At 37.9% G+C, this 15630-nt stretch overlaps 1 protein-coding gene across 5 annotated transcripts in view; it reads right to left on the bottom strand.

Annotated features, from left to right (window-relative positions):
• LOC139964946 (uncharacterized) overlaps positions 1 to 15630 on the bottom strand; it is a 182035-nt gene that overhangs the window by 68735 nt on the left and 97670 nt on the right. For 4 of the 5 annotated variants that reach the window (XM_071967049.1, XM_071967045.1, XM_071967047.1 and 1 more), the window contains exons 6-9: positions 14554 to 14633; positions 12781 to 13507; positions 8214 to 8300; positions 1340 to 1458 (exon numbers count right to left, since the gene is read on the bottom strand). In XM_071967049.1, the coding sequence (XP_071823150.1) occupies positions 1340 to 1458; positions 8214 to 8300; positions 12781 to 13507; positions 14554 to 14633 (1013 nt within the window). The remainder of the gene's footprint in view (positions 1 to 1339; positions 1459 to 8213; positions 8301 to 12780; positions 13508 to 14553; positions 14634 to 15630) is intronic. The other variant, XM_071967048.1, reaches the window with a different exon arrangement.

The following is a 15630-nucleotide window of genomic DNA, read 5'->3' as shown; positions in this document are numbered from 1 at the left end:
ACATTACTGATGTCAGGTGAGGGTCCATTGGGAGAGGTGGGAAGGAGGATCTCACACACCCCTTCTCCTTTCCAACTTTACATAAGCAATTAACAGTTGCTATTAGCACAACCTTCCTTGTACACCTAATCATAGACCTACTTTATAGCCTAAATATGCCTTAAAATGCAACATTTCATGCCTCAAATTTAAGTTCGTCTGAAGGAGCACCCGTCCCTAAATGGTTGCTGGTATTCTCTGTACTGTGTATCCTACATGCATATATGGGTTAATTGTTGGGATGTACACATCACAGAATATGATGGACAGAATAGTGCCTAGATGATAAGCATAAATTAACATATGTATAGGCTGTACACTTAACACAATGAGGTGCGTCTGAGGGAGACTCAAAATGTGGTTTAGGCTAGAGAGACCACTGGTGTGCTGGGACTTGTAGTAGAGGACATCCACATGTGGGTACATATATGAGACATTAGTCAACATGTTGGAATATAAGTCAACATGTGGGGAAACTAAATCGCTTCCACGGCTGGTTAAGTCTATGGAAAATATGTCAACTAGTTGTAAAATTAGTCAACAGGTAGGAATCACTAAAGAGTTTCCACGGGAGGTTAAGTCTATGGAAAATTCGTCAACATGTTGGGAAATCAGTCAACATGTGGGGGCAAACTGAAAAGCTTCAATAGTTGGTTTAAAACTCAATGAGAGAGTAGTCAACATGCCCGTAGTAAAATTTGTCGACATGTTGGGATATTAGTCAACATGTGAGGACATGAAAGAGCTTCAATACATTATTATGTCTATGGGAAACTTGTCAACATGTTGGGATCTCAGTCAAAATGTTGGGGACACTAGACGAGCATCCATGTGGGTATATGTTTTATAGGGAATCTACATGTGGGTATTAAGTCTATAGGATTGTCAACACATAGGCTATGTGACATAATAGACAACATGCGAGTAAAAATCTCACCATGTTGAGTCTTCAAGAAAATAAAAACTCCAGTAAGTCTCTCGCAAAACCAACAGATTGGTTAGTCTTGAGAATTGACACAATTAAGGGTAATTTAACTAAGAAATTACCAAAGTATTTTCCAATATTTTTGCACTGAAAATATTTTTTTAATCCTTTTTCGGAAGTGTAAACCTACATGTTCAATCTTCAGGGATTTGATTGCTTGTTTTGGAAGAGTATAACAGCATCTTTGAAGAGTTAAAATGTCTCCTTGTGACATTGATGGATCTAAACTAGCATTACGGCGTCTGTGGAGGTAATAATTTACAACATTGCAATGGACGTCTTTAAACTCACGAATGAACGTTACAAACTTCTTACCTTCATCTTTGGACGGGAAGACATCGGACGAGACACTGGAGACACTGTTCTGCCTCTCGCGGTGTCTGGCTAATATCTTGTACGTACTCTCTCCATCCTCAGTCTCCGATCTCCTTAATCTGCGGAACCAGTTGAGAAGATACGCACATATTAAGCTACAGTCAAATGTCTCCATTTCGTCTAAAATGCAGCAAATCCTTGACTCTCACACATCTCTTTCTTCATTCTCATCGGGAGAGATATCACAAATATTTAGTAAAATTCTTCATATATTTTGTACTTCCACATATTGTGACCATTTCAAAATCTTTCTTTTACAATTTAACTGATTTTTTGAAGGATCAAGAGAAGTCATTTGCTATAATGGGATTCAGATCAGTGACCTCAAAACAGCTCCGCCATTGAACAGTAATACTTCTTCTCCCTTTTCCTTGTTGGTCGGCCTCAAAACTTTTGTCTGTTTGTAAAAATTATTTCCAAAGATATTTCCACAAAACAAAAAAGTATCCACGTAGGTCAAACGTTTTCTAAAAAAAAAGAGTACAAATCCAGTCCAGCTGGGGCAGTAAACAAACTGAAGAGTTTTGCCGCAGGAATAAGAGCAGGTAAACAAAGTTCGAATGAACTAATATTTAACCAAAAAACCTTTAAAAATGTCTGAAATGAAGACGTGCACGGTGAACATTACAAGTCACAGTGAACATTACAAGTCATGATCAAAACCAATTCTAGACTTATACTAGCAAGCCTAACCAGTCTTTATAAACGTCCATACATCCATCACAGGCTTAAGATCACCTTTGTCTTAAGTTTTAACGATGGTGAGTTTAAGTGCAATAAAGTGCTTTTCGAGTAGAGTTAACAGTTAATAATATATACTCTTTAGTCCAGTCCCTGAGATGTGTCAATATAGCAAAAATTCCTGGATCTCCAGGTTGATTAAAACCGGTTGCACACTCGATAGTGATCTCCCATCCCACCCGCAAAAAGTCAGATCAAAAGCAGTACGTTTTTGGGACACCAGCAAGTCAAGGCAGTTATATCTATATATATGCTGGTAGGATAGCAGGCAAAGGATAGGTGCTCATGGATGCTATCCACACCTTTCTGTTAACTTGTTACTCTTTCTGCGCTACAGTAACTCGCGGCAACGGTAGTAGTGATACAGAGTGGAGGCATTACAACATAACAATCTTCAATTTATGAGTCCGTATGGACGATAAGTTGTAGTAAGTGCAAAAAGAGTAGGTTTGAAGCGAGCAATCAAAGTTTATCAAAAGGTGTGAAAATAAATTACGATCTTTCTTTGACATAGCCTGTGAAGTTTGTGTGGTTGTTGTTGGTTGTTGTGATGGGGGAGGGGGGTAGGGGTGGGAGCATGGAGCTAGAAGGAGAGAGGGGCAAGGGGAAGATAAATACATTTCTGAACATTTGAATACATCTGGAAGTTCAGCTGAGAAAGGTACCTTACTTCCTATTAGGAAATACTCAACAAATGTAATTGGTATTCCTCTATGATTGATTCCATCTCAAAATCAATTTGCCCGTACAATAAATTCAACTTTCACAGCCATTTTGCCAACATTTCAATGTAAGCTATAGTATGCACTTTGGGGCTACCAGGTGCCTAAAATTAGGCAAGTATGTCATTGCCACATGCATGTCAAGAAATCAGTGCAACAGAGCGATTGGTTGATGCAAAAGATAAGAGCTCGCATTTTAGTGTGACGAAATTATCGTTTGCACTTCATTCATGCTGGTTAACAGTAATGTTGCGGGAGCCAATTAAAGATACTGAGGTCATTAATGTAGTAAATTCCAAGGTTAAGAGTGGTAGTGAGGTTTGCAGTAAGGGCCATAGGTCACAGACTGGAGGAAGAGAAACAGTAACGAAGATAGCACTGAGGGACACTAGCTGTATCATCACAAGAACACAATTTATATGGTAAAACATATTCCTGCCAGTAGAAACCAAATGCATTGATGCCTAAATACAATTATGTGGGAATAACAGGATATATATGCATAAATGGCAGGAATATCTAATAAGTCTTGATTTGGTCCAGAAAAGAAAAACACACAACATAGGGTTGGAGTAAAGGGACAGGGATAGATCAAAGCAAATTACACAATATCTAGACTATGTGCATGGTAGGCTGGTACACAGTGCTCAAGTTTTAGCTTAGAGGCCTGTTTTAAGCGATTAGTTACATGATTGTGAGTCGCTAGTTTTCCCCATTTTTTTTTTAACGTACTGGATTGGAATCTTCTGAGGGCCTGCATGTCCACCTGTTGAGGACCCCCTGCTGTATGGCATGTATGGACTCATATGTGTAGAATAGTAGGTGTGAGAGGGACAAGAGATGACCCCCAACCCCCTCCCCCACCCCTACCCATGACACTTGTAAATGTCAAGTAGTGAAGGTGAAATCTAAGTAGCAAGTCTTGGCATTCCATTAAACAGAGCTTTGGATCAGAACATTATAGAGACATTTTCTTCACCAAAAAGGTTTCTAAAGTCGTTTTCCCAAACTGCATGAATTAGATCTTATCCTGAAGATTTCATGACGGCTAACCAGATTGTAAATTTTTTGTACAGAAGGCATACTGGAGTATGTTTTCGAGCTTCTCTGAAAAATTAATTGATTAATTTCTTCCCCTATCTACGTATGTTCCACTAATTCAAATAATCTCAAATTCCTTTATCAAAGATAAACAAGCTACCAATGCACCCTTTCCATCATTAATCTCTCACATCCTTGTCGGCCACACCCCTTCCTCACTTCGCCCCGCCCACCCCCTTTCTTCTTTGATCTTTAATAAATGGAATGGTTAAAGATCTGCTTTATTGGCTCCAATGTTATAACACACTATAGCTAGGAAAGTTTTGTGATTACGTAATCGACCTGCCACAGTTGTAAATCGACCTCAGGCTCTCAAATTAGCATGCATAGCTTCTTAACATTATTATGCTCTTTGTGTAAACACTGTGTTGAAATATGTTCATGTCTACAGTGTAGTTAATCATATCTGCGTTCACACAAAGACCATCATACAAGAAACATGTGGCAGGCTTTGCAGACTAGAAATTGATAAAAAGAGGTCATTTTCCGACCAAGGTAGGTTGATTACGTAACCTCAAGAAACATTTCCATGGTAGCGTACTACAGTTGGGGTCTATACAGCAATCCTTTATTAAAGTTTGCTTTAGATGACTGACAACCGTCAACAATAACTGCTAATATATCTTTACAAATATTGACAGAAACTTGTAACTGTTTGTCCCTACTGGTTTAACATTGACTTCAGCTGACCTTTACATTTTAATAACAAAATATTGTTCACTAAATACTGAACTGGCAAACAATGCTTCTGAGTACACTAGCAAATTCTATTTACTAACTTCTCCAACAGTACTGAAGTACAAAAACGGAACAGCTTTGATAGTTTAGACTGCAAACTTAGCTGCTAGATATATAAGAATGCATGGTAGGCTACTTACTAACTAAGCTTCTTGAACAGTAAGGAATTCAAACACTTGAGTTGGCATGTATGATCCTTAATTAGACTCTATACCTGGCTATTGAGATGGTCCTTATAAAGGAAACTAGTGTAGGTCATTGCATAAGATCCTGAGACTACATACCTGGAGTTAAATAACCTATATGTGTGAAAGTAATGTGCATGATCATCTGATCATTAGACTGCATACTTGGTGCTTAGATAGTCAGTATGCATGGCACAAGTAGTGCATATGATCCTGAGACTGTATACTTGACTCTAGTGTAGTCAATACATATATATATATGCAGTGTGTATGATCCTGCATACCTGACTCTAGTGTAGTCAGTACATATGAAAGTAGTGTGTATGATCATTAGACTGCATACCTGGTGCTTGGATAGTCAGTATGCATGAAGCAACTAGTGCATATGATCCTGAGACTGTATACTTGACTCTAGTGTAGTCAATACATATATATATATATGCAGTGTGTATGATCCTGCATACCTGACTCTAGTGTAGTCAGTACATATGAAAGTAGTGTGTATGATCATTAGACTGCATACCTGGTGCTTGGATAGTCAGTATGCATGAAGCAACTAGTGCATATGATCCTGAGACTGTATACTTGACTCTAGTGTAGTCAATACATATATATGAAAGCAGTGCGTATGATCCTGCATACCTGACTCTGGTGTAGTCAATACCTATGAAAGTAGTATGTATGATCATAACACTGCTTACCTGGTGCTTAGATAGTCAATATGCATTAAACTATCAGCTATGATCCTTAGACTGCATCCCTGGCTTTACATCATGCATATGTGTGAAACTAATGTGTATGATCATTAGACTGCATACCTGACTCTAGTGTACTCAATACATATGAAAGTAGTGTGTATGATCATTAGACTGCATACCTGGTGCTTAGATAGTCAATATGCATTCACTTATTATGTATGATCCTTAGACCGCACCCCTGGCCTTACATCATGCACATATATGAAACTAATGTGTATGATCATTAAACTGCATTCCTGGCTCTTGCTTTGATAATCAGTATGTATGAAGCTTGTGTGTATGATCCTTAGACTACATACCCAGCTCTAGTCATTATAAGAATAGGAGAATGGTCATGAGGAAATTTGATGTATAATTTCTAGTCATGAAACGTGAAAGAGGGTTTCTAACTTGAGGTGTATACTCGTAATGTTCAGTAACATATCACTTGTATTCTTTGCGCAAGAAAACTAGAATTTTCATAAAGGTAATTAAATAATTATAGATCGTTTCAGAGTCCTGTTTATTGGATATATACAAAAGAAAGCACAAACGTCCGATATTGAGAATTTTATGTAAAAACTTTGCTATTTTACGATTTTAATATATTTGGGGAGATCCTGCTCTTCTCCTTTAGATAAGAAAATTATGAGACAAGAAAATATTTACTGCCCTTTTAGGAACTCATGAATGGCTGTAAGCAGGCACCAGTTGACCATATAAATTGGTTTCCATGGAAACAGCTTGACACCAACCACTTTGCCCTACACCGTTCTCTACTTTTATTACTTCAAGTGTTGATCTATTAAAATTGCCAATCTATCAGCCTTCAATTTGGCAACATCGACTAAAAATAAGGTTTTAATTTCGGGACTTCTCCAGGCCGCCGGGCTAATATCATCAAACCATCAATTTTCCAAAAATGGCAGAATAGGTTTTTAGAGAATGAAAGTTTCAGGCTTATTTGATATTTTTCCCTTCACAAACTTACAGGATCTTATAATCTGCATAGTATAAGATGGACGAAGGTGAAACAGATATCCTACATCAGAGGTGTGTGTTTATGTGGCAGGTATGGGGGCAGGGGATGTGATAAGGGGGAGGGGATGGTAGGATAAGGGGTTAGGAAATGAATTTAGCTGCAGCAGATTGGATAGAGATGTTTATAAATGTTTAGAGTTGATTAAAAAGTCAAGGGATATCTTTGAAATACGTCAACCGGTTTATAATGCATTTCTCCATTGGTTTTATTTCATCATAGATTTTCCATGCATGCTGCCATGCGGGCCAATCTCGGCACAGTACTTAGCTTGCAGTTTGGATTCACGTACACTATGTGACTATATTCTATTATTAATATCGATATTCTATAACAATCTTGTATGTAAATTTATCCTTCCTCCCAGTTTTATATATTTATACTTAAAATGTTAGAATGTTTCAAATTTCAAGTAAGTTATATTTAGCATCAAGCTCGTTGTCAGCAATTTATACGTTGTTTCTTGAAAAGTGATCGATATCGTAACAACTTACTTCATACAGGTGTAATACAACCCTAACATTCAATACTAGATTTACTTCCATAAATTGAAAAGAAAAATAAGGAAAAAAGAAATACATCACTGCCAACTTGTAATTCTATTCCAGAGACTGGTGGATTAAATCCTTCTGTGTCTTTCCCACACATCAATCAAGATATAGCTTCACTGACACTACATGAATATGCATGAACAGCTAACAAGAATATATCTGGCGACAAGTGAAGGCAATGGAGGCTCAACTTAGCATCAGGTAATTTATTTATCCCACCAATACTCTGGCTGACCGCCTTCCCACTGGACCCCCTCGGGCAAAACGGGAAGCAGAACAGGTACCAGGTGATCACTTTAACCCACCATAATATGCCAGCCTATCGGTTTCAATTACAACCCTCAGGCAACAAAAGAAGCAAAGAAAGTTCTAGTTGGTACCAGGGACACATGTAATTATTGCAACCCACCATTATTCCATCAGCTACCTATTCTCCTACCCACTCCCCTTACTCATTCCCACAACCCACTTTCCTTACCCATCCTCCTACTGCTCTCCCTACCTACTCCCTATACCCATTCCCCTACCCACTTCCTCTACCCACTCCCCCGACCCACTGTCCTACAATTTAAGTTGAAAGGTTCCACAACATAAAAAGATCCATTCACACAATACTCAATGTTTAAGAATTGAGAAGCATAGTTCAACACCTTAAAGGGGACATCAACACAATTTATCATCATTTAGATGTTAATATTCCTGTCATAGTAATGCTATCGAAGAACGAGCGTTTTATCACCACCCACTAAAAGCATTTTCACACACTGTGACATCATTTTGTTTAACTTTAGCACTTCGCATTGTGTAGGCCGTAGGGATACATCGTAAGATCTCACAATGTCGAGGAATACAACTTTCAAGTTGTGCGGCAACCAGCTTATTAAGCAGGCTAAACATTTGGAGAAAATGAGCGACTAAAGGAATAATAGCTAGATGGCAGATAGATAGATCGATAGATGTATTGATAAATAGCTAGATCTATAGATAGATACTACATTACCTCTCACGGCGAGCTGCTCGGGACGATTCCAGAGTGTCAACGAGCTGTTGGGTTTCCATGGACAGGTTTGATACTCTACGATTACGTCTGTGAGACATGCATGGTTTGCGAGGGGAAGATGGCAAGAAGTATGGAAAAGAACGATGTTAGCAGGAAGAAGAAAAAAACACCAAACATGATTAATAGGAAAGAATTATGGAAAGAACTGCAGGTCAAAAACAACCAGTATTATAATTGATGTTAAATATAATGTTATCTAAGAAATCCAATGTCACCTTTAATGAAGAGGTAAAGAACATGGTTTGAAAAGAAAGCTTAGAATTTCAAATAAACACGCCAGGCAAAAGAATTCAAACATTTTGGATATCAATGATATGATTGGTTTAGAGAAACTTACTATAAGGACAGTGGTCATGTGACTTTTAATATATATGATTGGATAGATATAGGATCATATAATTGTGATGACATGCAGTGCATTTATTACTTTAACAGAACAATATGAGAGACATCACAGGCTTTATACCATCTCATCACAAAGTTCAATATTGCTTGCGGTCTTAAAATGGTTGAATTTTGGGCTTTTTATTTGTTACAATCTGGTGGTGCAAGGTATTAAGGTCCCTGAAAGTTGTGATGGGTAGGTAACCTGGTTGGGCTCCTAGAGAAGACATGTTGAAAACAGAGATCGATACACTGTCTTCAAAATGCCTTCACCAGTCGCACTTAACAAGGTCGCAGCTTGGCCTAGTTACCCCACATGGTCCAAAGATCATATGTGTTCATGGTAACGCTGGTTGTTGAATTATACAGGATTTACTGCCATTCTACATTAACTAGTCTGCAAGCTTTTAAGTTTTGTATTTGCGATCGAATAGCACTAAATTATAAACTTACTAACATCTTTTGTAAGTTTAGTCCTTATTCAGATTTGTAATGTCTAATACCACCACCTATATCTATCCCCCCTGAACCAATCCCCCCGCCCCCAACACCCTCAATATTTCTCCATCTTGTACAAAAGAAAGAAGTTTACAGAGAATATTTACAAGAGGTTTCTTACCTAAATACCGAATATTTCCTCAAGATTCCTATCATTCAAAACTTCAATCAGAGTAGCTCTTATACCTTTACACACTTTTGACATTTCACGGTTTTGCACAATCCAATTTCGACAGCTTGGATGAATTTTTTGGGGTCCAAAGAAAATGTAAACTTCAACAAAAATTAGAAACATGTATTCCTTGTAGAATTCCACTCGGGCAGAGACTGCTAATAGAATCCCATCTTCGTATGTATTTCCAGCGGCTCATGTCGGTAGTTCTAATGTATTTATCTTAGAGAAGATGCACGTCGTTAAATTTAACACCTGCGTTGTGAAGGTGTGAACCATTTAAAGCCTTGCCACCATATAAGCAGCTGGGAACAACAGGCCTGATTTACTTCACTTTAATAAAGAAAAATTTTTCTTTTGCAAACAATTTATTTTGCTCTTCCCTTGTTTTCTTTTCTTGGCTCTGTCGTAATTAGTAAATTAAGCTCTAGGCAAATCTGTAAACTGTGCGCTATTTATGGTAGCAATCTATGAACAAACAGTACTACAGTTATCAGTTATCAACAGAAAAACTGAGTAACGGCTAAAGGGGGGTGGGGTGGGGGAGTGGAGGGGCCGGATGTTTTGATCCTAGAGGGATCTTCTTCAGAGGCTAGTGCAAGAAACACCTGCTAGGATGGAAATGTCTCTACATCAGGCACTCTGAATTAGTTTCATTCATTTGCCTAAACAGGACTTTTGCAGTTGATAATTTTTAGTTCCTTTACTCTCTCTAGAAAACTAGTCTGCAACCAACTTCATTATTTCTGTTTCACCTGTACCCTCAACTCCCCTCCCCCACCCCCTCACCACAAACACAACACATACATATGCTGCCAAATTCAAACATGTCTTATTTATCATTCTTATATCTGATGCAGTTTTAAATTCAAGTCTTCTTGAACATGGATGTCACTACTTTCTTGGAAATTAAAATTCCATTCATTTGGAAGTGTAAGTAATAAGTGTCCAATACTAGGCACTACAACAGCCAAATCTATAGCAGTCCGGTTATAAACCGATCAACAACAATTGGTGGCGCTATACTGCTTCTGAGAAATGTGTCACTATGCAATTTTAATTAACAGTCACAATGCCTGAATATTTTTACGGAAATTTAGTTAAACTTACGATGCGAACATTAGTGGATAAAAGACCTCTCAGGTATTCAATTAACACAAGAATATTTCAGATTTTGCATTCTTGTGAGTAGATATAAAATAACTGGTCATTTTTTCATGACTTTTGTCCAATAAATATTTTACTATACCCAAGATTTTGTTCCAATATAATGACTGCCCCTTTAAGGCACACATGTGTGGCGTTGCCAGTCTACCATGGAGCGAAATCAATTAGTCTGACGCACAACACAGTTTTTATGACACAGCCAACAATGTTACAATAAACCTACTTTTTTTTATCAAGAGCCCTGGGTGTTCTATTGAGTTAGAAACAGATCATTCCGGGATAGTAATTAAGCCACGATTCGACTTTCTAAAGGTCCGAATACATACGTACGGACAGATTATTCTTGTAACTTAATCGAGACAATTAAATTAACACCATTTGAAGCTTAAAGCAATATAGTCAGATCATGCCAACAATGTTAAAGAGTTTTTTTTTTGGGGGGGTGGGGTGACGGGGGGGGCAACCTGACCAACCAAACAAGTATTACTTGAAATTTGCAGTTTGGTCAAACTAAAAAGATACACCCATCTAAATGTTCAATTTTTACTTTAAAAAAGTCATACATAAGTTTGTATCGACCATTAACAAAGTGTCACACAAACAATTATCTTGGTTAATCATATGCACGAAAAAGGCGTATTGCAAAAATTTTGAATTTTGAATTCCTCTATTTGAGATCAAAGTTGAGCCAATGTAAAAATTTACACTGTTATGGGATTTCAGTATTGAATAGCGTGAAAATGATTGTCACAGTCAGCTCAAAAAGCGGCTATAACTGTGAAGTATAAACGTAGGTTTTCTTCAAGACCTGGTGATAGAAGAGAGTAGTGACCCTATGCTCCTTATCATTTTCTTACATATCTTCACGACATTTTATTGTTGATTTGTACTTTCCTAGTTTTAACTAAACTTTTTAATAATAACTTTTTGTTTCTCACATGGAATATACACCAGCTACAGTTTCATTAAAAACTTAAACTTACCTAAAAGCTTGTTTATGTCAGGATTTTGTTTGAAGAAAATGCATAATTGCAATACACCTAGTTACACTCATACCATTTATTACACTATTACATTTAACTACAAGGCCAAGTGACAAAATCGTTGGAAACTGCTTTACGATGGCACAATCAATCAACTCAATCTATACAATGGGTGGAAAACTGTTTGTTTACCTAAACTATGATTCCACGCTACCGAGTAAACCTGTTTGTGTTGACCAAACTAATGATAAGCTTTTGTTGTATTTGGGTTATTGTGAAAAGTTTATTAAGGTCTGACCTGTATTAAACAATCACAATCAATGAAATAAAGTTTAAAGCAGTTGGCTGGCATTTCACTTCCATAATATTTAATAAAAATTGAAGACTCAAATGGAATATTCAGTTGGCAGAAAATGTACCGCTGATTTTAAAGAGAAAAATATTTCCACATTGTTTTACAGTTGAAAATCCCATTTCAGTTTCTTGTCTCTAACTTGATATGTGGTCGGGTATAATGTAACCTATTTTGATTGGTTAATCGAATTAACTAGGAAGTGAATCACCAGCAGGTGGTCTATTATGTTTCTGGAAACAATGGAAGGAACAATAAAGTTTGAAACAATGCTCATCTTTTTTTGCCAATTTTCCATTTTGATATTAGAAGGTTTCTCTTCCACTTTGGAATTTATCTCCTAAAGACTATAAGTCACAGAAATAAGTTTTGAAATCAAGGTTTTACATATAATAGTCTTTAACTGATTTAAAGTAGCTATGTAAGAATTAGAGGAAAGCTTTTCAAAATCAAGTGCCATTGCTACTGCATAAAGAGGGGAAAAAAAAGTTAGTATATGTTAGTTAATAAATCTAAAATAAATCTATTAATGGAACTCACACCAAACAAATATTTCAATTTCAAGCGGAAGGAAACAATAGCTGTTGGTCATAACTATGCTACGTAAGGCAAAATCCAAAGTTTGGACAAACAGTGGAATGTCGCATGACAAATTGCAACCCCCCCCCAACCAAAAAATCCTCATTCAATGTACTGCCAACACAGCAATCAACAACATAAAAGGTTTGCCAACCATGCTGTAGAAACATAATTTGGGAAGAAATTTTTCTTTTAAATTTTATTTTAAATAGTTCCATAAGAATGAAGATCTTTATCTATTTTTTTTCTCGAGAGGGGTGGGTGGGGGTGGGGGGGTCAGTTTCCTGTCATCTAAATGGTTGACAAACCTGATATGCAGTTGACCGCTAGGTTAAATACAGAGGTGAATGACTTAATTCCCATAATACCGACCTTGCTTTTAATGTGTCCTCTGTTTTCACCACTTCCGTCATACTCTTTCGAGTCTTCTTGGCATCGTGTTCCTCCCCGGCTTTCTGCTTGGTCGCGGTGACGTCGACTCTCTTGTGGACAGGGGAGGATAAAGATAAAGATGATGACGGCTCCCTCGGTAGTTTCTTGGACCTAATTTCTCCACCGTTTCCGGCGGTTCCGTGCTTCTCTGCCAATTCTCTCCTCCTCTTCTCCTTGTACATTTCCATGCGGGCTTTCTTGGACGCGGCATCGTCCGATTCCGAGCCGCTCCGCTGGGCGATGGTCTTCGTGACGGAACACGCCACCTGGAAGTCCGGGTCCGGCACCGCCGAGCTGCCGTTCTCGTTGATCTTGCTGATGTTTCCGTTTCTCTCGTTCTTTGCTCTTTCCTTCTGTCTGGTCAAATCTTTACTTTTATCTCTCTCCAGACTTCCGTATCCGCTCTCGGAGCTCAGCCTCTTCTCGGGGGTTCCGTACCGTCTCTTCTCTTCGACGATATTTTTCGCTCTGGAAGACTGGGTGGACTTTAGCGCCGAAGATCTCCCGGCCGAGGAGAGATCGGTGGAGGAGGAAGATTCTTTCTTGTCCGAGAAGCGACTCTGCAAGGCTCCGACACTCTTACTGCTGGTGGTGCGAGAACTGCTGTACCTGGGCGTATCTAGAGATGAGGGCCGCTCTGAGCTGTATCTGTCTCGTAGCTTTGACACTGTGAAGTAAAAAACCGGTGAACTTCTTTACCCCACGAAATCAGTGACTTTTGTCATGATCAATGCTTAATATAAGAAATTGTGACAATTAATAGATGGCGCTATTTGAAAATGGATAGCAATTATTTGTAAGCAGGAGCACAGGTCTGAAGTCAGAGATAAGATGTTTGTGTGGTAGGGTAGACTTTAATTTTTCTGGTCTTTCTAAACCGTTTCTTACAATTTCCTGCTCTTTTTCATGTTTATAAGTAGTCTAAAAAAAAAACCTGCCCTTCACAGAGGTTAAATTGAGTGGGCCTTATTGCACCAGTTGACATTCTGGCACATACATGACATAGCTGCTGGTTTTCAAGACCGTTGAAAATGTGCAAATTTTGGAAACAGTTCCTGACTGGTAAGTCAAGACCCATTTTTTGGGCCTTGGGGTTTACACACGGCAGTATCCCGGCAGAAACTCATTCCTGTGTATTCATAGTCCTGTAGTCAGATTTTGGTAAATTGCTTGCTCAAGCTCAACTCCCCCAATCTATTTAGGCTGACTAGTTCAGTAATAAGAACACCAGGACTTGTATCCACCAGGTCAGTGGTTCAAATCCAATTCTAGCTAACAATTCTATTTTTTTTCCAAGGGAAGAAATGACTGGAAAATATACAACATATGTAGGCCTACTTTATACTAAATATAACAAAATTAATAATAAACATTCCACATGCAACACTGTAGATAAGATTCAGGGATAGTGGTGCCCATCTCAAATGGGTGGGGGTGGGGCGGGTGGGGGGGCTGAGACCAAGATTTCTCAAACTTTGACCTCTGTGAAAGTCAGAAGCCCAAAAGAAAGACATCAGCACAACAGTGGCACCAAAATTTGTTCTTGAATTATTATTATTATTTCATAAAGAATATTATTGGGGCTAGTGTTTGACATCTTTCAATGCAAGTTTCTTGACTTGGCTAAAGAGCAGGGAGGACAAACCCTCCTCCCTCCCCCCCCCTCATTGCTCTGCATCATTCCCTAAGATTTGATTTGAATATTGAAATTACCTCCATAGTTGCTACTTCTAGATGTCATATTGCCCTCTTCGGGGAGATCTTCAAGTTCAGATTTCCCTCTATAGTCTCGTCTGAAAAAGAATTCAAAATAGTATTCAGTTTATTCAAATTTGATCATTTTTATCTCAATTGTGAAGCAAGAGAATGATTATTTTGATCCCAAATGGTCTTTGCTATGAAGATATATAGCCCTCTCTATAAACAGTGTAAAACAGTCAATAGTAAATCAAGCAAGTGAAAGTCTGGTGGATAATGTAGTTTGATATATTGCCATTTAGAGTCCAATCCCATAATTGGAAAAAGGACGGAAAAGGGAAAAAAATTGTAATTCATGGCATATCGACAAACTTGAGATGCAGATCTTAAAGCCACATTTTGCATTTCAATTAATCCATTTGCAACAACCCTGGTGGCTTCCTACTCTAATTACATGAAGATGGCAACGTGCAGACACAAAAGGAACTAAGCATTCTCATCAAAGATTGTAAACCAATAAAACATAATCATAACTTTTTTTGCGACTAAAAATATTGTCTGTAAAAGACTCCTGAATGATATACCGATTCGGAACAGCCACTGAGACCTTAATTTTTTAATGAAGCTTAATTCAGCTGTATGCAAATAATCTGTGAATATTCATACTATAGGATTGGTAAAAGTGACACTGACTCATAGCCCAACTATGATCGTAATATTTCAGCTACAAGCTTCGTCGAGTACAATAATACACTTAGCTTCTGCTGACAAAATCAAGTTTTGTGCTTGCTCTTGTGAAATATGAACTGAAGAATATTGAGTTTTACCAGAAGTTTACAAGTTGTCAATTCAAGATCACTTCCCATCATCATTTAAATATATAAAATTTACCATGTTTTTATCATTTGTGTTTTCATTTAGAAAGAAAATTAAACAGATTAGATGTAAAGACAGAGTTTAGTGGAATAGAGTATATTGGGCAACTGGCATCGATCCAGTTTGAAAGATGTCAGTTCCGGAATTTGTTCTAATTTCTGATGTTTCCTCTTCTCTGTAGGCCTACCCCTCCTCCATCACCCTCCTCCCTTTTTG

This window comes from Apostichopus japonicus, chromosome 23, assembly GCF_037975245.1.
Source record: "Apostichopus japonicus isolate 1M-3 chromosome 23, ASM3797524v1, whole genome shotgun sequence".
NCBI classification, from domain to species: Eukaryota; Metazoa; Echinodermata; class Holothuroidea; order Aspidochirotida; family Stichopodidae; genus Apostichopus; species Apostichopus japonicus.
This window is presented reverse-complemented; position numbering and strand designations above follow the sequence as displayed.